At 42.5% G+C, this 23,606-nt stretch overlaps 1 protein-coding gene across 1 annotated transcript in view; it reads right to left on the bottom strand.

Annotated features, from left to right (window-relative positions):
* The window catches only part of LOC140196156 (AP-2 complex subunit mu), an 84,576-nt gene that overhangs the window by 7,316 nt on the left and 53,654 nt on the right, over positions 1-23,606 (bottom strand). The window contains exons 6-8 of the mRNA XM_072254901.1: positions 21,616-21,757; positions 21,014-21,133; positions 17,146-17,281 (exon numbers count right to left, since the gene is read on the bottom strand). Of these exons, the coding sequence (XP_072111002.1) occupies positions 17,146-17,281; positions 21,014-21,133; positions 21,616-21,757 (398 nt within the window). The remainder of the gene's footprint in view (positions 1-17,145; positions 17,282-21,013; positions 21,134-21,615; positions 21,758-23,606) is intronic.

Raw genomic sequence — 23,606 nt, 5'->3', positions numbered from 1 at the left:
CTTAAACCCACAGTTACCTGGTCTGATGCAGGCCAATTAACACAATCCCATTGTCTAACATTTGGTAGGATGTATATGACAATATCTCACAGTCACTTCAATTTGTAAACCATAACTTTTAGCAGCCAGCCCTCCTGCAGGGAGGGCCATCCTGTGCACCACAGACAATACTGCAAAGATGTCCTAGTAAATTCAGACTAATGACGGCATATAAGGCGGTGATTCCCAGCGGGGTTGGTTACGTGTCCCAAGGGGGAATTTGGGGAAAAAGAAACCATTGGGGGGTGTTCAAGATTACCGGGAGGGGGGGGGGGTGTTTAGGGTCATCCTGACTTGGGCATGAGACCTGGCCGACCTTTAGTAGAGCAGGCACTTACAAAACAAAGAGGATGAAGCACTGGAACACAGGAAGAACCACAGCTCTGCAGGCAGTGAGCACTCACCGTCACAACGCTTCTGAAACTCAGCAATCTCATCTGACCTTGACAAGCAAACATACATCATTGGAGATGCATAAATTAGCAACCAGGGTGCCCAATAGTAGTTCCCCTTGACTCGCGGCACGGAACAAGTTCATGCAATTTAACAGTTGATAAGTACACCCTTTCAACTTTCTCTACAAATCTACGGAAAAGAGGTCACGCAGTGATGCAGCGTTGGCTCTATTTCACTGTATGGTTCTGGCCAATCAGTGAACCTGCTGACCCCAAGGATTCCTCCAGATGTTCAAAGCAACCTCGCTTCATATGTGTTGTCAAGAACCATCTTTGAAGATTATAAGACCATAAGAAATAGGAGCAAAGTTAGGCCATTTGGCCCATCGAGACCATGTGAGACCTTACGTGATTGGTCAATCACGCAAACTGGAACAGTATAAAGGTAGCTTGCCAAACACCTGCTCTATAGAGACCTGCTCTATGGGGTGTCAGGGAGGGGTAGCACCTCTGGTGGGGGAACATGTCACGTCCTTTTCAGGGCGGTTAGTCCACCTTTGGTCCCCACCTGGCACTCAGCTCTCACCTGTGGCTCCTCGTAGCTGCTTGCATGCAACAGCGGTCACACCCCGGGCAACGGCTTCGACAAGCCGGGTAAATCAGGTGAGGGTAGCCGACGGGTCTCAAACCCTCGGTGTGATAGGGAGTTGTCTATCCCAGCATATGAAGACAGACTCCGGCGGATTGAGCAGATGAGACCTATGGAAGGTCTAACGGTCTGGAAGGTCTAACGGTCAAGAAGGCGGTCTCTGCAAGCGTCGTGGAACGTGTAGAGCAGGACAAGACACAGAAGACGTCCTGGTTATCCACTGCGCCTAGTCCCATCTCCAGCCGTCTAGACTCTGTATTGCCACTGGATCCAGATGGGAAATGGGAAGAGAGAGTGAGGCTGACGCTGCGCAACTCTCCCTCACTTAAATCCAAATCACGCGCTAGTCCCGACACCATCATAATGGTGTCGAGCTCCTCATCGACGTCAACAATGGACGAACAACAACCAACCAGAGACCAACATTCAGATTCTAATCTGAATCCGTGTCCATGTAATTATCGCTGTTGCAACTGTCTTCATCTTCGCTCGCCATTCGTTTGCGTGCCGCGACCATCGTTCCATTCGTGTCAACTTGTTGCCATCGTCAACATCTAACAGGCATTCCCAGTTTGTGTTAATTTTTTATTTTAATTTTGCCCCATTAATGATGGATAAATCCATATGGCGTGATCTCTGAGTACGAAGGTGGTGAAGCCTTGAATTCTAATCCTAAAAAACAGCAACTACAGGAAGTGTGCCAGTACAATGTTATATCCCTATAGCAGGGGTCCCCAACCTTTTTTACACTGCAGACCGGTTTAATATTGACAATATTCTTGCGGACTGGCCGACCTGGGGGTGGGGGGTAGGGTTGCCAACGGACAAGAGTAGCAGTCAAATACGTTGTGTTTACCCAGAGAAAGACTACAATGACCATGAAGCCCTGCGCGGGAACCAGTGCGCATGGGTGTACCTGTCGATTTTTCTTCCCACAAATCGTTTTTGGCCATTCTGTTCTGGTTGGGGGGGGGGGGTGTTAATCACGACCGGAATATAGGGATAAGTGGCTAATACACTCATTTAATATTAAACACACAGCACATACTTTCCTCGCATGAATATAGTGATAAGTCAATTATCAGGGGAGCTTGAAGTAAGTGTTGAACGAACTTCCAGTAGAAGTGGTAGAGGCAGGTTCAATATTATCATTTAAAGAAAAATTGGATAGCTATATGGACAGAAAAGGAATGGAGGGTTATGGGCTGAGTGCGGGTCAGTGGGACTAGGTGAGAATAGCGTTTGGCACGGGCTAGAAGGGCAGAGATTGCCTGTTTCCGTGGTGTAATTGTTATATGGTTATATAAGTCACTTATAAGTCAGTATCATAACATTTTAAGTAACGTTTGGATATTAAACACACAGCACATATTTTCCCCGTATGAACATATAAAATCATTGCAACACACCAATATCGCTGAATCAGTGGGAGCCCTGGGCTTGTTTTCCTGCAACAAGACGGTCATCGAGGGGTGATGGGAGACAGCGATACTCGAAGGGGGTTCCTTGTGTCCAGTCTATTCCTCAATTTAGTTTTCGTTGCATTCATTGCAGAGATATGTTGGAAATGGAAGCAACATTTTCAGTGCTTTCGTGGCTATCTCAGGATATTTAGCCTTGACTTTGATCCAGATTGCCGGCAGAGATGTTATGTCAAACATGCTTTTCAGCCCACCGTCATTTGCAAGCTCGAGGAGTTGATCTCCTTCCCGTGCTGACATGGATGACCTGCGGGTAATGACCTCGCATGCGTAATGGCTCAGCAGTGGGCGTGACAGGGAATGAGCAAAGGTGCAGCTGACTCATATCACCCAATCACATCGTTTCCTCGCGGCCCAGTAGCACATGCTTTGCGGCCCGGTGGTTGGGGACCGCTGCCCTACAGTATGGCTTTACTCCATGCCTATCAGGTCAGTGACGCCTCATTTAGCTTATTTGTAATACTGTACTGTCTGATGAAGCCATAACACAAAATAGTCACTGAAAACCTCTGCCACTTCCTCATTACCCAATATCAATTCCCACCTCCCATCCTCCAAGGAACTTATATTCACTTTAGCCTCTTTTTCCACTTTATATAATTATAAAAACTTTTTCTATCCGTCTTTTATATTTTGTGCTAGTTTAGCTTCATAACCTCTCTTCCCTTTCTTTATTGTTTGCTTTGTGAATCTTTGTTGCTTTTTAAAACCTTCCCAATTTTCTAGTTTCCCGCTAATCTTGGGGACTTTATACACACAAGTTTTAGTTTGATGCCTTCTTTTATTTCTTTAGTTACCCACAGCTGGCTCTCCTGCCCTTACTGCCCTTGTTTTTAACTGGAATATACTTTTGTTGAGCACAATGAAAAATCTCTCTGGAAGTCTACCACTGTTCCTCAACCATCCCACCATATAGCCTGTGTTCCCAGCCTCCCTCATCCCATTACAGTCTCCCTTGTTTAGGCATAATACATTGCTTTTCAACTTAACTATTGCACCCTCCATTTGTAGGAGAAACTCGATCATACTGTGATCACTCTTTCTAAGAGGATCTCTAACTACAAAATCACTAATTTTACCTGTCTCATTGCACAGGACCAAATCTAAGACAGCACATTCCCTTGTAGGTTCAGTAACATACTGTTCAAGAAAGCCATCATGGATGCATTCTATGAAGTCTTCCTCAAGACTGCCTCGACCAACTTGATTCACCCAATCTATGTGCAAGTTAAAGAGTTAAAGTCCCCCATGATAACTGCTGTTCCATTCTTGCGTGCCTCAGGTATTTCTCTGTTTATCAACTGTGCCACTGTAATGTTATTCCATGGCTGATAGACAACTCCCACCAGTGATTTTTCCCCCTTTACAATTCCTAATCTCTACCCAGATGGATTCAACATTCTGCTCCTTAGATCTTACATTATCTCTATCACCCTGATCTTATCCTTAATTAACAGCACTATGCCACCTCCCTTACCTCCCTCAACTTCCACATGGAGATCTGTATGACAAAATGAACATTCTAAATATGAAACTGCAGACTGAGAATTTCAACTTAATCGAGGCAAAAAATGCAGTGTCCACTTTTATCAGAAAATTGTTAATGAATACACAAAACATTGAGAGAAGAATGTTTTCACAGTTTCCCTGCATTAAGGTCTTGGACCAAAGCATCAACTGTACTTTTTTCCATAAATGCTGCCTGATCTGCTGAGTTCCTCCAGCATTTTGTGTGTGCTGCTTGGATTTCCAGCAGGTTTTCACTTGTTTGTGATAGACAGACACTATCTTTTTTTCCTAGGTTGAAATGTCTAATGCCAGACTGCATGGTTCTTTAAGGTTGTTATAGCCAGGGGTGGTAATGGGGACAAGCTCCCACCGCCTATTAAATGCTCTTAATGGCATGCGCCTCAAATAGCCTCTGACAACCAAGTACAGCTCCTGGCCTTCAGGCATGACTTAGCTATTAAGCCTGGCGAACTGTTTCTACTAACAGGAGAAGGGGCAAAGGTGCGTTTACTGGTGCCTTAAAACCAGTCACTTCAAGCAGATGGGGTTCGTCAGCTCATCTAGAAGGAAAACTCTAATTTCAACTCTCCGCTGCCTTGTGGCTATACCCACTCATGGGAAAGACCTGTGGTGTTCAGTCCTTCAAGATTCAAGATTGTTTAATGTAATTTCCAGTACAAGGTAAAGGAAAACAAAATAATTGTTACTCTGGATCCAAAGCAGCATATATAAAAGCACAATAATAAAAAAAAACATACTGTATGTGTACACACACACACACACACACACACACATATATATATATATATATATATATATATATAGATAGATAGAGCTCGGGTGCCAAGACCTTTGCACAGTACAGTATTTGTCGATGTGGAGTGAAGAGCGAGTCTGTAAAATCTGGCAGGAGCAAAGAATGTTGGGGACGACGAGGGTAGAGCACATGGGAGGAGTGTGGGAGAGGTGGCAGAGGAAGTGCCGGGGGTGGGGGTGGCGTGGGTGCAGGCACACCCAGCCCTGAGACACCAGGTAAGGTCATTTGATTTCAAACTATTAATTTGTTGATCATTGCAGAATATCTCTCTGGTGCTTCCTGTTCCCTCCCCTCTCCCTTCCCCAATCATGATTCCCCTTTCCCTGCCCCCTTCCCACTCTCAAGTCCACAACAGAGACCAGTATCAAAAATCAGGTTTATCATCACTCACAGGTCAGGAAATTTTTTTTTGCGGCAGCAGTACAACTTAATACATAAAATTACTACAGTACTGCGCAAAAGTCTTGGGCTCCTTATCTATACATAGGTGCTAAGACTTTTGCACAGTACTATTAATACATAAGATAGCTTATATACACAGACTGATTGCATGTACATAAAGTGATGCTAAGAGTGTCTGTACATAGTGCTCAGTGACTCCTGGCTGGTGCCCAGTGAAACAAGGAATGCAAATACTTTGTTAATCACTCTTTTTCTGGTAAGCAATCATCAAAGCAATAATCTGTAACTTCCCTTTGGACTTGGAGGCAATTCAATGCAGCATAACCGAGGCAGAGCGAGGCAGCAGGCCCATCAGCAAGAGTGAGGAAGACTAGAGATTCAACTGATTTAAGTGCCGAGCTGAATTAGAAGGGCTGAACTCAGGCCGAATCAGGGCCTGAGGACAGGCCAGTTCAGCTTGCTGCTCTGCGCTAAACTAAGGCTCCCTGTTCGGAACACTATTTGCTTGTACTTGTTTCTTGCATAATTTGCTTCTTTTTCCTCTGCACTTTGGGTGCTTCACAGTCTTTTTTTTAATGGATTCTTTTGGGTTTCTATGTTTCATAGCTGCCTGTTAGGAGATGTATTTCAAGGTCGATAAAAATGTGATTTGAACCTTCTCTGTACACAAGATGATTCTGACAGGAAATTTTACAGTTGTGGTAGCTGGATGGTGTAGATCAGACTTGCTGCTTGGGGAAAGTAACTGTTTGAGCCTAGTGGTCCTGGGATGCATACTACATAGCCTCCTCCCCACTGGGATGGGGCAAACAGTCCATGAGCAGGGTGGGTGGGTGCCTGAGATATATTTTGTGTGTACTCCTAGCATTTTCTATTTTTATTTTACATTTGCACTGGATGGTGCTTTGTTAACACAAAGATAAATCATCACTGCCCAGTCCTTGTGTGGTGACATTACTTCACATCAACCCATCTCTCTTTGGGGTAAAGAGAGCCTTAGAAGGTTTGATCTCTGCTCCTGATATTATTTTTCACAATTCTCCCACAGCCTGTCCCTATCTACCTCTCAATTTTCCCCAGCTCGATAACCTCCTCCAACTTTGACCTCTTATGTAGCTTTCATTTCAAATTAGTCCCTCGTTAAGAGCCATGCTTTTAGCCGCTGAGACTTAGATCCAAAACCTCTCAGCATCCTCAGTTCCTTTCACCCTGTAAAAACCCGTCTGCCTTGACTAAGCATTTGATTGTAAGTCCCAACTATTTACTTATAAAATGTGATATCAAATTATTTCGTAGCAGAACAGTGAAGCACTTTGAAACATTTTTTGGTGTGAAATGAATTAGATCATAGGACATAGGAGTAGAATTAGGCTATTCAGCCCATCAGTCTGCTCCACAATTCCATCATGGCTGAGTTATTCTCCCTCTTGACTCCATTGTGTAGCCTTCTCCCCATTAACTTTTCACACCCTTACTAATTAACTATCATCTCCACTTTAAATGCACCCAATGAGTGGGTATAGTTGCAAGGCAGCAGAGGTTTGAGCTCAGAGTTTTCCTTCTCTTAGATGAGCTGTCAACTACGGCTGATGAGCCCTATCTACTTGAAGTGACTGGTTTTAAGGCTCCAGTAACCTGCCTTTGCCCCTTCTCCCATCAATAGAAATAGTTCAACCAAGTTTAATAGCTAAGCCACACATAACAGCGAAGAGCTGGACTAGGTTGTCAGAGACTATTTGAGACACATGCCATTGGGAATATAGTGGGAGCTCCCACGTCATTGACGCCCTTAAGGAATTAGATGGCACATAACACACAACTATCTTCTCACGACAAGAAAATGGAATGGAAGAGTAGATATAATAGAATTATAGATGTTGAAAATGTGATGGAAAATTATAAATACTCAAAAGGTCAGTTTTAGGCCAGTCTAAGGATAGAAGATATTAAAGTATCAAGGAAGACAGAGAGGTTAAAAAGGTGTATGGTGTGTTGGCCTTCATTAGTCAGGGGATTGAGCTCGAGAGCTGTAAAGAAATTCTGCAGTTCTATTAAACTTTGGTTAGAACACACAAGGAGTATTCTGTTCATTTCTGGTCGCTCATTGTAGAAGGATCTATTGAAAGGAATAAATAGTTGATGTTTCGGGCTGAGACTCTTCATCAGGACTGGAAAGGAAGGGGGAAGAAGCCAGAATAAGAAATTGGGAAGAGGGGAAGGAGTACAAGCTAGCGGGTGGAAAGGTGAGACCAGGTGAGGGGGAAGATGAGTCATGTGGGAATCTGGAAGCAGTAATCAATCCACATTAGTTGACGATAGCTAGAAAGCGATACGTGAAGCCAAGTGAGGGGGGAGGTAGATGGGTGAGGGAGGGGAGGTGAAATAATAAGCTGGGAGATGATAGGTAAAGGATTGCAGTGGAGAGTAAATCATGGGAGAAAGGGAAGGAGGAGGGGACCCAAGAGACATGATAGTCAGGCGAGAAGAGAAGAGAAGAGATAGGAGGGGAGCTGGAGTGGGAAATGGATGGGGGGGGGGGGGTGGAGAAATTACTGGATGTTAATTCCAGTAAAAAGTTAAAGGCATCAATTGAATAGACAGGCAGAGACTTTTTCCCCAGGGGCAGAAATAGCTAATACAAGAGGGTATAATTTAAGGCAGTGGTCCCCACAAAGATGTGCTACCCGGCCGCGAGGAAACGATATGATTTGGCAATATGAAACGATATGAGTCAGCTGCACCTTTCCTCATTCCCTGTCACGCACTGTTGAACTTTAACACCCCCCCACCCCCGTTGGCCGGTCCGCAAGAATATATATCATCAATATTAAACCAGCCTGCGGTGCAAAAAAGGTTGGGGACCCCTGATTTAAGGTGACTGGACAAAAAAAAATAGAGGGAGATATCAGAGGTAAGTTTTTAAACACAGAGTGGTGGCTGTGTGGAATGCATTACCAGCAGTTGGTAGTAGAGGCAGACACATTAGGAAGATTTAAGAGACTCTTAGATAGGCACATGAAAGAAAGAAAAATGGAGGGAAGAGTTAGATTAGTCTTGAAGTAGGTTCAAAGGTTCGCACAACTTCACAGGGCAAAGGGCTACACTGTGATGTACTGTTCTATTAGCAATTTATACACAAAAACTCATCCAACTGCTGTGTATTTTCATCTCTCTCTAAAGTGAGGAATGTAATCTCTCTCTAAAGTGAGGACTAGAGATCCCCTTTGCTGCCAGATGAATACAGAATCACAAAAAACACATCATTCAGCTCCCTGACACTTCACCCGGTTTAAAAGCAGCACATCCAAATGTGAGAATTCAAACAGAGCTTAGCATTGTTAATGTTGGCACTGGACAAACCACCTGGCTCCATGAAAAAAAAAGCATCAACTTTCTCTACGGTGGGAGCTCAAGGAAAATCCAATGCAGCAAGAAGCTCAATGCAGAAACTGAATTTTAATCTGAATTTTGATTGTGAAGAACTTTTCAGATCTGCCCAGATATCATGCTGTTTCATTCAAACTTGATGAAATATTTTGAACTGGGATTCGATCTCCTTTAATGCTAACCCATATTTTAATGCTTGGCCAGTTTCCCCTTCCTGCTTCCACCCAATACAGATGCTCTTTAGCAGCAGAGACTCTGCAGATGCTGGAACCTGGAACAAAGATGCTGAGTGGTGGGTGAAATAAGGGAATAGATTGAAATTAGTTTGATGGCAGAGGGTGGGAGAGGAAAAAGTAAAGTTACATACATGATTTGCAGTGGGTGTAACTTGCAGATTTAAAATTAAGCCAAATTGTTCACCAGTGGATAAGGAAAACTATGATCTCAAACCTCCACTGCCATATGCTATACCCACTCATGCAGGAGGTTTCGGGAGAGTAAACACCAAGGAAAATCCAGAGCGGGGATCCCTATGGCAGCTCTACGATGAGTTCAATGCTGACTGGCAATTCTTGCGACGCTGCTGCTGCAAACTGTATTGGTCTTTGCCATTCCTTTGGATTCATCAGCTGTTTGGAGAGGGGGAGCCTGCTGCGTGGACAACAGCTTGCTCCCCATATCGTACAACCCTACCTTGCATATCACATAAACAGCAAGGACACAATATCCAAGGTCAATCCCAAACAACGGAGGACCTCATTGCTCACCAGTAATCACAATGCTGAAAATTCCTGACAAATAGGTAATAAGTACAGGAGTACCTAGGTACTTGATGTAAATACAATTATCATATAGAAGCCATTAATATTTATTGTTTCTTTTATTATTGCGTTCTCATCGCATTGTGGTTATTTTTGTGCTGCACCAGATCCAAAGTAACTATTATTTTCTTCCCCATTGCACTCATGAACTGGAAATTACATTAAACAATCCTGAAGCTTGAAAAAAGATGTTAATTGAAACAGGCATACTATTATTGGCACACACAAAGTGCTGAAGCATCTCAGCAGATCAGGCAGTACCTATGGAGGGGAATAAATAGTCAGTGTTTCAGGCTGAGACCTTTCATCAGAACTAGAAGGGAAGGGGGCTGAAGGCAGAATAAGAGGCTGGGGGAAGGGAAGAAGTACAAGCTAGCAGGTGATAGATGAGACTAGGTGAAGGGGAAGGCAGATAATGTGAGAAGCTGGAAGTTGTTGACTTGCATTTAAAAATGTAATGAAATATTACATCCAAAATATTTTAGAATAAACAAATGATGGAGTTTGATTTACTGCTCTAAGCTTAAAACACTAATAGAAAAGAAACATAAAATTGTTCCCTACACTGCTGCTCATTAACAAAGATTAGATTTGTCACATATACATAACACAGTAAAAGGAGTCGTTTGTGTCAAAAACCAACACAGTCAAGGACTGTTTAAGGAAGCCTAGATGTACCACCATGTTTCCAGTGCCAACATAGCATGTCCATACTCACTAACCCTAACCTGTATGTCTCTGAAACCTGACAGGAAACGGGAACACTTGGAGGAAACCCAGGCAATCACAATGACAGCATACAGGCTTACAGATAGTGACGAAAATCGAACTCTGATCAATGACCACTGGCACTGTAAAGGTTACTATTGCTTTGCTACTGTGTTGGCCCTTTGTTTAGATTTCTCCAATTGTGCGCCTCGCTTTCTCAGTGAATTCAACAACCATTTTGTTCCGAGGTTTTCAAAGTTTGCCAGGGTTGCTGCAGGTATGACTAGAACTCTATGACTATACCAAACTGCATTCTCAGACAATACGAGCCATGGTCCCAGAGGAATTCAGGCTGATATCACAGAACCACAGAGCACAAATACCACCACATTGTTCATTCTATTTGAACCAGCTCTGTAGATGTAGAACTCACACCGCTCCTTCCACCATTCCCACGCTCCCCCCACCATTCCCAGCTGACTCTTGGGTTATGACAGTCGGGTACTTGTAATCCACCACTAGAGAATTCACTAACCATTACCCCAAAGTTGAAGATATGGAATAAAATTCACCCTCATGGAATCTATGAAGTAAACAAGAACAGAATTTAAAAATACAAAAACGTTAATCTTTTATGTCCACAGGTGCTGTCTGACCTGTAAAACATTCCCAATTTTTTTGACACCATGAGATTCTGTAGATGCTGGAATGCTTAAGCAACACAAGCAAAAAATGCTGGAGGAACTCAGCAAATCAGGCAGCATCTATGGAGGGGGAATAAACAGTTGATGCTTGGGCTGAGACCCTGTAACGACAATCGTTTATTTCCATCCATAAATACTGCCTTTCTTCCTCCAGCATTTTGTGTTGCTGAAGGACAGATTTTATCTCCTTCCCCAGCACCTCCCTCTATTGTTTCTCAAAGCACAAAAAGGTGGCAAGCCTTCATGTCACAGAAAATTGCAATGTGGGTCGTTTTCTAGGAACACAACCACCTCCCCCTGAAGTGTGGGGTCATCCATATTAATTTACAGCTGAGAATTAGATAACAGAATCTGCAGCCAGCATCCTTTCACTTAGCCCACTGTAAAGAGGAGCATTATATCCTCTTCATTTTCCCGTTACATTCAATCTATGATTTCTAGTTAACATTCATGAGTGTAAGCAGCTTCTTTTGATGTCTTCCATCCATTCCACAATGCTAAGGGACTCAAAACTCCCACTGAAAAGGATAACAAACCCAGCTACACCAGACTCCCCCATTCCTGGCACCTTTCCAGTAAGTGCTTTTTTTTTACTAGCTTTCCCTGCTTGGATTTCAAAGAGCTGGCAGTTTGGAACAATTTAGACTTCGACACTTCCTCAATGATGGATGTATCCTAAAACAAAACAGATCAGCAACTTGAGATGGAAAGTAAATGCCTCTTGGTTTCAACTCTGCCTGGAGCCCTGTGCATTCCATGGAACGTAGCCATATCCTCTCAAGGTCCAAAGAATGAACCCAATTATCTTACAGTCTTGATGTAATTTTGAATTTATTAACAAGGTCTTTGAATATCAGCAATGAACACAGATAGGGTGTCACATTCAAACAACTATAAACTGACCTTCAGTACTGTCAGTGAGATATTTCAACTGTTTAACTGAGAGAGTTGAACTGTTTTTGTATCTTGCTACTTTATAAATGTTAAGATTACTGCCTACATTACCAGGTTATTAGTGGTGTTTCACAGAGGTCGATGCTGGGTCCACTACTTTTCACATTATATGTCAATGATATGAATGACTGAATTGATGGCTTTGCGGCCAAGTTTGCAAATCACGCATAAGTAAGTGGACAGGCAGGTAGTGTTGAGAAAGCAGGGTCTGCAGAAGAACTTGGACAGATTAAGAGAATGGGCAAAGAAATGGCAGATGGAATACAGTGTAAGGAAGTGCACTTTAGGGAATCCTGCGCGAGGACTCACAATCACAAACGAGAAAATCTGCTGATGCTGGAAACTCAAGCAACACGCATAGAATGCTGGAGGAACTCAGCAGACCAGGCAGCATCTATAGAAAAAAGCACAGTCGATCTTACATGCTGAAATCCTTTGGCAGGACCCTTTTTTTCTATAGATGCTGCTTGGCCTGCTGAGTTCCTCCAACATTTTGTGTGTTGCGAGGACTCACAAGTCAAGATTGCAAGATATTGCTGGTCATTAAGAACAGCAAGAATTGCACGTCTATCCCATCAGCGAGCTGCTGGATAGCAATGGAGCTACACTTGTTGTGCACCGTGTTGCACCCTGCTTCAGCCATCCAGGGAAGAACAAGTCAGAGGTGGTGCACAGTCCAACAGATGCTGTGGGTAATTGTCTTGGGCACTTTTACTGTGATCCCAGGACCCTGTTGGGCACTGGTAACATAGAATACCGAGAGTCTGATTCACTGGTTTCATTGGTGAGACCAAATGTGAGGGATCTGTGTTGCGTCAGTTGTTGCATGGACAAGACCCACGTTCATTTCTCAGGGTGGCCACTGAGGAAGGAGACACAAAAGCCAGTCACGTACTACTGGATTCCATGCTGGGTTGGGGCTGGCCACACCCATTGGAGCTGCCCCCAGTGGAAGACAAGCCAGATTGTGTTTGTGGCTGCATTTGCATGAGACGAGGAAGTGCTGCTAGCTTCTTCTTGCAGAAATGTGGCTCGAGGACAATATCCATGCACCATCAATCTACAGTCCATGACACTATATTATTGGGCTATATTATTTTTACGTATTCTTTTAGACTGTATGCTCTTCTGCTATCATAAATGTATGTGCTAAGTGTACTGTCTATGACTGCTGGTACTGTGTTTTGCACCTTGACACCAGGAAGAATGCTGTTTCACTTGGCTCTACTCATGTGTATGGTCAAATGACAATTAAACTTGAACGAGAACTTAAACTTGAGACAAATATTGAAAGGCTTAGATAGAGTGGGCATGGACAGTATGCTTACATTAACGGGAGAGTCTAGGACCAGAAGGCACAGCCTCAGAATAGGATACTCTTTCAGAAGAGAGATGAGGAGGAATTTCTTTTGCCAGAGTGGAATCTGTGGAATTCACTGCGACAGACAGCTGTGGAGGTCAAGTCATTGGGTTGACAGGTTCTTGATGAGTAAGAGCATCAAAGGCAGGAGGAAAATGGGGTTGAGAGGGCACGTAAGTCAACCATGATTGAATAGTATTGCAGCCGCAATGGACTGAATGACCTAATTCTGCTTATCTCTTTTATGGTATTGTTATACCATAACAATAAGAAACAGACAATACTGGAAACACTAAGCGGGTTGAACAGCATCTGCAGATAAACAGTTCATGCTTTAAGTCGGAGACTCTGCAACAGACTATTTGTTAAGGTTGCTTGGCTTCTACAGGTGACCAAGATAACGTTGATTTTCTTCGTTACAATGGTTAGTAAGAAAAAAGACAATGTTCTTTGCTTCCTTATTCAGGAACTGCTGAGGCCCTACTGGCTGAGAAAACGGCGAGCATCATAGCATACTCATCCACCTTGAACCCCCTCAGATCCGATCACACATTCAGTAGGCTTCTTGTTAAATGGAGAGATGAGACTCATGCTAATCCAGCAGTAAATTCAAGACTTATTCAAAATGTCTTCAGCTAGGAGAGGTCAACTGCTAGAAGGTTAAACGTTCATGAGTCAAGTCGTATTTTTGTGCCCACAATTCAATGAGCGAAGCTAACCACATATCGGCAAAAACAAAGAGCATTGTTCAGGACAGCTGTACTGGAGTTTGCAAAATCCATGCAACGTGTACACTCCCAGGAGTGCAGGTTCAATCTGTAATTCTGAGCTACTGCCAAGAAACACAAACTGTCTGCAGATGCCTCTCCCACCAGATGTTGAGTCCCTACTGACCATCAGCACATGGAACAAATCACTTTTATAGGGTGATGGAGACAAGAAAAATGTTGGGAGCCGCCAAATGCACTTGGCCTAGTGCTACATATTCAGGATAAAACAGCACAGCCAGTATCACCAACGGAATACCGCCCGCCCCCCCCCCCCCAATGTACTTCTCAGAAAGTTAACTGTACCTGATAGACATAGGCATGACAACACTTGAAAAAGAATGGGACAGAACCAGAGCAGATGCAGAACAGATTTAGGCGGTTTATTACAATGTGAGCAGAGACCAACTTGGTTGCTTTCTTTGAAACAGGGGAGGCCAAGGGAGAGAGGCTGTAATTAGAAATGTAGGCTTCAGATAATAGGTATAACAATTAGGGGAGTGAAGAAATTGTCTTCTCACTGAGAGCAAGAATCTGAAAATTGCTGCTGCCGTGAAGCCCTCAACAAACCCTGAAGTACAAGGGAGACCTCAGAGGTGTTTTTACTCAGAATGGTAAGTGTCTGGAATGCACTCCTGGGGATGGTGGTAGAGGCAGATACATCAAGGGCATTCTTAGATAGGCACATGGATGAAAGAAAGATGGAGGGCTATGTGGGAGAGAGAGGCCAGATTGGAATACGTTAAAAGTTTGGCACAACATCGTGGACCAAATGATTTGTGCTGTACTGTTCTATGTACTATCACTAGAATAGGCAATTGGAGTATTGACTCTAGGCCACCTACAAAGAACTAAGCAACCTAATCAAAGTTCAAAAATACAAAGTAAATTTACGAGGGATGATTGATAAGTTCGTGGCCTCGGGTAGGAGGAGTCAATTTTAGAAAACCTAGCACATTTATTTTTCAACATAGTCTCCTCCAACACTTACACACTTAGTCCAGCAGTCGTGAAGCATACAGATCCCTTCTTTGTAGAAGTCGGCGTCTTGGACCTCCAGTAAGTGGTCCACAGTGGGGGTGATTGATAGGTTCGTGGGCTAAGGTAGGAGGAGATGAGTTATACAGCTCTTGTTATATGCACGTGCAGTTCAATTCTTTGAGTGATAATGCAGGAAGTCTGAAGTGAATAACTCATCTCCTTCTACCTTAGGCCACGAACTTATCAATCACCCCTGCTGTGGACCACTTTCTGGAGGTTCAAGACACTGACTTCTACAAAGAAGGGATCCGTATGCTCCAAGACCGCTGGACTAAGTATGTAAATGCAGGAGGGGACTATGTTGGAAAATAAATGTGCAGGTTTTCTAAAATGGACTCCTTCTACTTTAGGCCACGAACTTATCAATCACCCCTCATATTATTAAGTATGTATCTGTCAATGTAAACTTCCCTGAGATTCATTTTCTTGTAGGCAGTCACAGTAGAACAAAGAAATACAACAGAATTAATGAAAAACTACACAAAAACTAATAAACAACCAATGTGCAAAAGACAATATATGCAAATACAAAACAATAAACCTACTAATAATAAATAACAGTGAATATGAATTGTAGAGTTCAATGGTCAGCCTGTTCATGGGCTGGTTGCCCACCTGCTGCTCTGTATATTTGTTGATTCTCTATGAACTGCTCAGTACAAGCACAATTACATTAGTTTTAATGAAAGTTTATTCTGCAGCATAATGGAATGTATCCAGTACTTAATCTTTAGCGTAAATACTACTCAAGAAAATCAAAAAGAGAATCAGGCCAGGAATGGAGGGACAGAGACCAGAAGGGGCAGGCAGATGGGGTTAATTTAAACTGTCAGCATGGTCAACACAGACGGCCCTGTTTCGTTCCTAGGGCTATTTAATGATTTACCTACAGAACTCTCTGGGACAGATTCCAAGGAGTTTCAGACCCCGAAAACCAGAATCCTTGAGATTTACTACCCTCACAGAAGAAAGTTGGTACTGAGATACTACTGGACAAAACACCAGCAGAATGCAACACAAAGACATATTTTGTTCATTTAGCACTTTACTGTTCAAAAGCAGGCCAGAAGCAAATTCTCTTCAGTAACAGGGGCTGCTGTTCTGTACACAATTGCAGTTACCAATTTGAAACTACCAAGGTACATCAATTAGATTTTAAGTCACTGGGAGGAGACCAACACCTTGGTGACCCGCAAGGATTCAACTTCAAACATGTAACTGCTGGAACTGAGAATGCATTAGTGCTGAGGTAATTTCCTGCAGATGAGATGTTAAAAACTAAAGCAATGATACAAAAGTTAACTTGAGATAGCAAATGAGACAAACCCTCGCTTTAATATCTCCAATGCTCGGCGTTTTGTGACACAAAACTGCTATACTTTCATCAAATCAGATGTTGAACTCTGGCTATAAACTGCAGCTAAAAACCTTAGCTTCCCTAGGAAAACTAGACAGTAAAAGCTCTGACATTTTACACTCGCCGTCCACTTTAATAGTACATCTGCACGTCTGCTCGCTAATGCAAATATCTAATCAGCCAACCATTTGGCAGCAACTCAGTACATAAGAGCACGCAGACATGATCAAAAAACTCAATTGTTGTTCAGACCAAACATCAGAATTGGAAAGAAATGTGATCAAAGTGACATTGTCCTTTGGTGTCAGACAAAGTGGCTTGAGTATCTTAGAAACTGATCTCCTGTGACTTTAGTACACAACAGACTCTAGAGCTTACAAACAAAATTGCGAGAAATAAAAAACATCCAGTGAGCGGCAGCTCTGTGGGTGAAAGCGTCTTTTTAATGGGAAAACTCAAGACAAGAAAGGCCAGTCAGGTTCAAGCTAACAGGAAGGCAACGATAACTCAAATAAACACTCGTTACAACAGTGGTGTGCAGAAGAGCATCTCCGAACCCTGAAGCAGATGGGCTCAGCAATAGAAGACCATGAATGTACACTCAGTGGCCACTTTATTAGGTACAAGAGGAAGCTAGTAAAGTGGCCACTAGGTGCATATTGCACTTTTTGTTAAAACACCAACCCTTAGTTGCCCAGAGCTTATACAGAAGTGTTTAAAGCAAGCAGACATTAAAAGTTTGGAAATATTTTACCTCGATCTTCTGAGCCAGCAGAGATGGTTTGAAGTTTGATTTAATCACTACTTTCACTTCGAGTTTAGTGCGACCAACTTCTCTGACCAATGGAATCACACGGAATGGTAGGATGATGTCTTTAGTGGTTCGATACCTTAAGAAAAATAATTTCATCTATTACAGACGGGTGAAAGTAAACACATTTAGTAGTGCTTTGAAAGGTTTGTGATTTTATCCATCCACATAAACTTCTGCTTCACTTGCAAACATCTGTAATAGTAAACTATATTTGATGACTATTCAGTGATACCGATGCAAGAGAAAAGGACCACTAACTATAAATCTGGAATACTGCATACAGTTCTGATCGCCCTGATGACAGGATGTCAAGGGTTTTCAAGAGGAAACATACAAACGAGGTTTACCAGAATGCTACCTGGATTAGAGGACAAGGGATTGGACAAACTTGGGTTGTTTTACCTAGAGAGGCAGAGGCTGAGGGTAGATCTGATAAGAGTATTATAAGATTAAGGGAGGCATAGATGTAGACGGGCAACATGTTTTTCCCTCACGGTTGAAAAGTCTAATATCAGAGGGCATACATTATATGCGAGAAGGGGTATTTTCAAAGGAGATGCAAGGGATAAGTTTTTTATTTTATTTACTCAGATTGGGTGCCTGGAATGCATTGCCATGGTTGGTGGTAAAGGCAAATAGATTAGAGACTTTTAAGAGACATTTAGATAGGCACATGAATGTGAGGAAAATGGAAGGATATGGACATTGTGTAGACTGAAGAGATTAGTTGGCCAGTTGATTACTAATATGGTTGGTTTGGCACAACTTTATGGGCCAAAGGGTCTACTCCTGTGTTGTACTATTCTAGGCTCAATTATACTCTTTACCACCAACGTTTCAAACATTTATAAAAGCATCAATAACCGTACAAGGTTATATTAAAACTAGTTGGCTCTCTAGCATAGGTTCTAATGAAAGATCAAATGAAAATATGAACTTCTTTGGCTGGAATTGATGTGGTTCATATACCGACAGATGGAAAATTGGCTGTGATAGAAAACAGTAGGGGTCAATGTAAAAGACAGGAGATTGTAAGGGCTGGAATGTAAAGCAACAAAATCAGCTGGGCGAACTGGTTCTTCAGACCAAATATCTGAATGGGGAAGAAATGACTTTTACAATGATAGTTGGTGCCAGATGGGGTGGCTTGAGAATCTCAGAAATCATTGATTTCCTGCGATTTTCATGCATCACCAGAATGTGGAAAAAAAAACATTCAATTAGTGGTAGTTCTGTGGGTGAAACTGCCTTGCTAACGAGAGAAGTCCAAAGAGAATAGCCAGATTGGTTGAGGCTGACAAGCAGGTGACAGAAACTCAGACAATCATGTGTTACAACAGTGGTGTGCGGAAGAGCATCTTTATACGCATAGCAGTTAAACCTTGAAGGGGATGGGCTATAGCAGTAAAAGACCACAAACACACACTCAGTGGCCACTGAGTGTATATAAAAAATACTGAGAGATTGGAAATGTATAAAAAAAAGTGGGTGCAACAAGCAGAAAAAGGGAAATGGTAATGCAATCTTTCAATGCAGCAGGTGAGAATAGAGCAGCAAGGCTGCTTCACTACAATTACTGTTTGAGACCACATATGGAGTACCGTATGCAGCTTGGGTACCAAACCAAAGGTGCACTTGTAATAGAGGAAGTACAATGAAGGCAATAGGCTTTTCAACCTCAATTGGCTCAAGGACAAGAACAAGGTCTGCGCCATCACTATCATGGAGCTTCAATATGAGGACAACAGCAGCATTGCAGCACACTCTGAAGACTGCCAAAGTATCTTGACTGCCTTTGCCAAAGCATATAGGGTCCTAGGTCTCATTTTGAATGTAATAAAAGACGCACATCCTATATCAGCCATGCCCAAGCAGTCATTTATCCACCCGTCCTTAGAAGTTGATGATACCGCACTAATGACAGCCAAGACTCACTCGTATCCACACTGCACCAGAATATGCGGATCCAGGATCAGCCTCTACAGCCACCTGAAGACCCACCAATGAACAACATCTAAGAACATCATACTCAATGCAACTGATCGTACAACTACTGTCGCAATAGAGGCTCATGTGATTGACATGTAAGGGATTCGGTTGACTAGTCTATTGATCAAGGTTAGGAAATGGAGAATAATCTCATCAAAACAGTTCAGACGGAGCTTGACAGACTGGATACCTGCAGGATGCTTCCCTGGTTGGCAAGAAACAAAGGTTAGATGAGGACTATAAAGATAAATTTCTTCAGTGCCTGAACCAGGTGGTGGTGGAGGCCAAAACATTGAATATATTTGAGGTGTTCACTGAGGATGGCCACCTTGTTGTGGTGGAGAGGCTTGTGAGTTCCTGAGATGCCGAGAGCGATGCTGTCCGGAGCTTAGCTCCTGGTAGGGCCATGGATGGCAATAAGGTCAAGGGGAAGACGCCCTACAAAACAATCTAATCCAGACTTCAGCAGTGGAGCTAACAGAAGGTGATGACACATCATGATGACAGTGAAGGCAGAAGGCGGCTGCAGCAGTGAGGGTCCCCGTTGTCTTGTATTCCATGCCGCTGAGCCTTGATTCAGATCTGTCATGGACTGTGTGGTGGCTGACCACGCACCAGTGCAAAGTCAATCACAGGCATTTTCTATTACGGGAATAAGCGCTTGGGAGAACAACCTTCTTGATTTGAGTGATCGCACTACAACATTTGACCTACAGTTGCAAGAATAAGTTTGTGATCCCTTTGCAATTACCTGGTTTTCTGCATTAATTACTCAAACTGCAGTCTGATCTTCATCTAAGTAACAATAATAACAAACATAATCTACCTAAACTAATAACATACAAACAATTGTATTTGTCATGTCTTTATTGAACACACTGTTTAATCATTCACAGTCCAGGCTGGAAAAAGTCTGTGAACCCTTGTATTTAATAACAAGTGGAACCTCATTTAGCAGCAATGACCGCCACCAGACATGTCCTGTAGCTGCTTGATCAGACCTGCACAATGGCAAAGAGGAATTTTAGACCATTCCTCTATCCAAGAGGCTTACATACTTTTTGAATCTAGACTGTGATTGTTTAAATGGTGTACTCAGTATTGATGACAAATACAATTGTTTGGATGTTAACAGTTTTGGCAAATTATGTTTATTATTGTGACCAATGAAGATCAGACCATATTCTATCAGTAATTAATGCAGAAAAGCAGGTAATTGCAAAGGGTACACTAACTTTTTCTTGATTTCTAAATACCAAAGGAATCAAAATGTATGTGGAGTTGGCAGTAATAAGACAGAGGATTAGTAGTGATCACAATGAATGGTAAAACAGACTTGAAAGGATGAATGTTGTATTCCTGCAATAAATGTGGTATTTAATGTTTCCCCAAAAAGGAAAGTACCTAGTTTAGAGCAAGTAATATCAGTAGATGAAGGGATGGTTAACATCTGTAATTCGCTTAATCACTTGTTAATGCATTGGTATTTCACTTACTATTGAAGTTCATCAACTTTAATCTCAAATCTCAACCATCCAGCATTGCAGTATTCAAGTTAAATTGAAGCATTTAGTCAAGTCTAACTGAAATATCTTAAATACTTGATCAAACCTCATGCAATACATCAAGGAAAAGATTCATAAGTCTGCCAATGTTAATAACATACAGTAATTGGATTTCAAATTGAAAATTTTGAAGTAAAATAAATCTTATATAGTTCAAAGGTGAAATCAGATTCAAAAATCAACTTTGGCAACCTGAAGCCAGCTCCTATGTTTTCACTGGCCCCTTTGTTCCACACACATAGTTGAGTATTTACCTCATGAGTTCATATTCTCCATCTGGTGGTATAAAGCTAATGCTCCTTTCAGATTCAAACTTGCTGAGCCTTACGCATTGGTGGAATGTGCAGTCATCAATTGCTATGGATTGCTTACCACTGCAAAAGTTAAAAGGAGGATGGCGTTACGATTTGGTTTGATACAACACAGGCATGTTAACTATAGAGTTCACCCCACCCCCACCTCTTCATTTTACAGTAATGACAACCCCCCTACATAATATTGTCTGGACCACAGTGCAGACAGCAAAGCCACCCTTCAAAGGAAACACATCTGCTCAATCATACAGTAAAAATATGAAACACAGTTTCTTCCAGAGTCAAAACAGACAGTATCAGTGCAACTGGACTTTGAATTATTTTTGAGGACAGAAAATATAATAATAACCAAACCAAATGGATCTGTTATACAAACCAGTGATGTTTTAGACTTGAAAAGCAAAACTCTACAGATGCCAGAAAGACCAGAAGACATGGGATCAGAATGCATCCACTATCTTGCCCTCACCCAATGAACCTACAGAGGCCAAACAACCCAGCAACCAAGTGCATCCTGGTAAAATTGATTCTTTACCTCTTACCTTTTTGTGGTCTCATCAGCCGTTCCTTTCCCTTGCTTCTCGATCACAATCTTGTCATTCATTCCAAACTTGCATTCTGGCATTCCACTCAAATAACTCTTCATTACCACCCTGCCCGAGACATGTGCACTTAGAACCTGACCTGCAAGAAAGGCAGAGAGGTTTGATGTTAACAAACAACACTCCCTTTACAACAAAAATGGGGTGCTGAATGGGATTCAGATCTTAAAGGGGTGCAAATCAATAAAAATATTCTGGAAATATACAAGCACTAAGAGGATGTTGAGATTTTAAAAACAGAACTGTAGAATGGCATGAGTATGGATGTGCAAAGTCCAGCTCTCTTCAGCCTCAGTTATAAAAAATAAAGACTAATATTTTTAAAAATGGTTAAAGTACGGACAGGGAATAAAATGTGCATAATATCTAAATACAAAAACTAGGTTCCACATGGTAGGCTTATTCAGAAAGTCAGAAGGCATGGAATCCAGGGAAGTTTGGCCAGGTGGATTCAGAATTGGCTTGCCTGCAGAAGGTAGAGGGTCATGGTGGAGGGAGTACATTCAGATTGGAGGATTGTGACTAGTGGTGACCCACAAAGATCTGTTCTGGGACCTCTACTTTTTGTGATTTTTATTAATAACCTGGATGTGGGGATAGAAGGGTGGGTTGGTGAGTTTGCAGACGACACAAAGCTTGGTGGTGTTGTGGATAGTGTAGAGGATTGTCAAAGATTTCAGAGAGACATTGACAGGATGCAGAAGTGGGCTGAGAAGTGGCAGATGGAGTTCAACCTGGAGAAGTGTGAGGTGGTACACTTTGGAAGGACAAACTCCAAGGCAGAGTACAAAGTAAATGGCAGGATACTTGGTAGTGTGGAGGAGCAGAGGGATCTCAGGGTACATGTCCACAGATCCCTGAAAGTTGCCTCACAGGTAGATAGGGTAGTTAAGAAAGCTTATGGGTGTTAGCTTTCATAAGTCGAGGGATAGAGTTTAAGAGTCGCGATGTAGTGATGCAGCTCTATAAAACTCTGGTTAGGCCACACTTGGAGTACTGTGTCCAGTTCTGGTCATCTCACTATAGGAAGGATGTAGAAGCATTGGAAAGGGTATAGAGGAGATTTATCAGGATGCTGCCTGGTTTAGAGAGTATGCATTATAATCAGAGATTAAGGGAGCTAGGGTTTTACTCTTTGGAGAGGAGGAGGATGAGAGGAGACATGATAGAGGTGTACAAGATAATAAGAGGAATAGATAGAGTGGATAGCCAGCGCCTCTTCCCCAGGGCACCACCGCTCAATACAAAGAGGACATGGCTTTAAGGTAAGGGGTGGGAAGTTCAAGGGGGATATTAGAGGAAGGTTTTTTACTCAGAGAGTGGTTGGTGTGCGGAATGCACTGCCTGAGTCAGTGGTGGAGGCAGATACACTAGTGAAGTTTAAGAGACTACTAGACAAGTATATGGAGGAATTTAAGGTGGGGGCTTATATGGGAGGCAGTGTTTGAGGGTCGGCACAACATTGTGGGTCGAAGGGCCTGTACTGTGCTGTACTATTCTATGAACTACATCCGGTGAAAATAAACTGAATGTTTTTCAGGTGAAGATACATGCGTTCCCCTTTAGTGCTACCTAGAGACCAGTGGTATGTTATGGTATTCCTGATACTGCAGTGTGAACAGGTAAATGCACCATTCTGTACCTTAGAATGAACTTGCCCTCAAGGTCTGTCAAAAAACTGTTAAGAAATGTAATGTTGAACTGTGGGGCAGTTGGCCTGGTGCTACAGGATCCAGAGTGCCAGATCCTAGACTCTCGTGTCATTTCCTATTGGATATGTGTTGGCTGCACTTCTCTTTGTCTGGCTTCAGAGATCTGTTAATCCAGAGAGTTCTCTATGGTAACAAGTGGGCAGAGAAAATCATTGTGGACTCTACTCACCCAGCAAACTGTCTCTTCCAAAAGCTCCCTTCAGAAAAATGCTATAAAGC

Source organism: Mobula birostris, chromosome 4, assembly GCF_030028105.1.
Source record: "Mobula birostris isolate sMobBir1 chromosome 4, sMobBir1.hap1, whole genome shotgun sequence".
Taxonomy (NCBI): Eukaryota; Metazoa; Chordata; class Chondrichthyes; order Myliobatiformes; family Myliobatidae; genus Mobula; species Mobula birostris.
The sequence above is the reverse complement of the archived record's forward strand: the minus strand, read 5'-3'. Positions and strand labels throughout refer to the sequence as shown.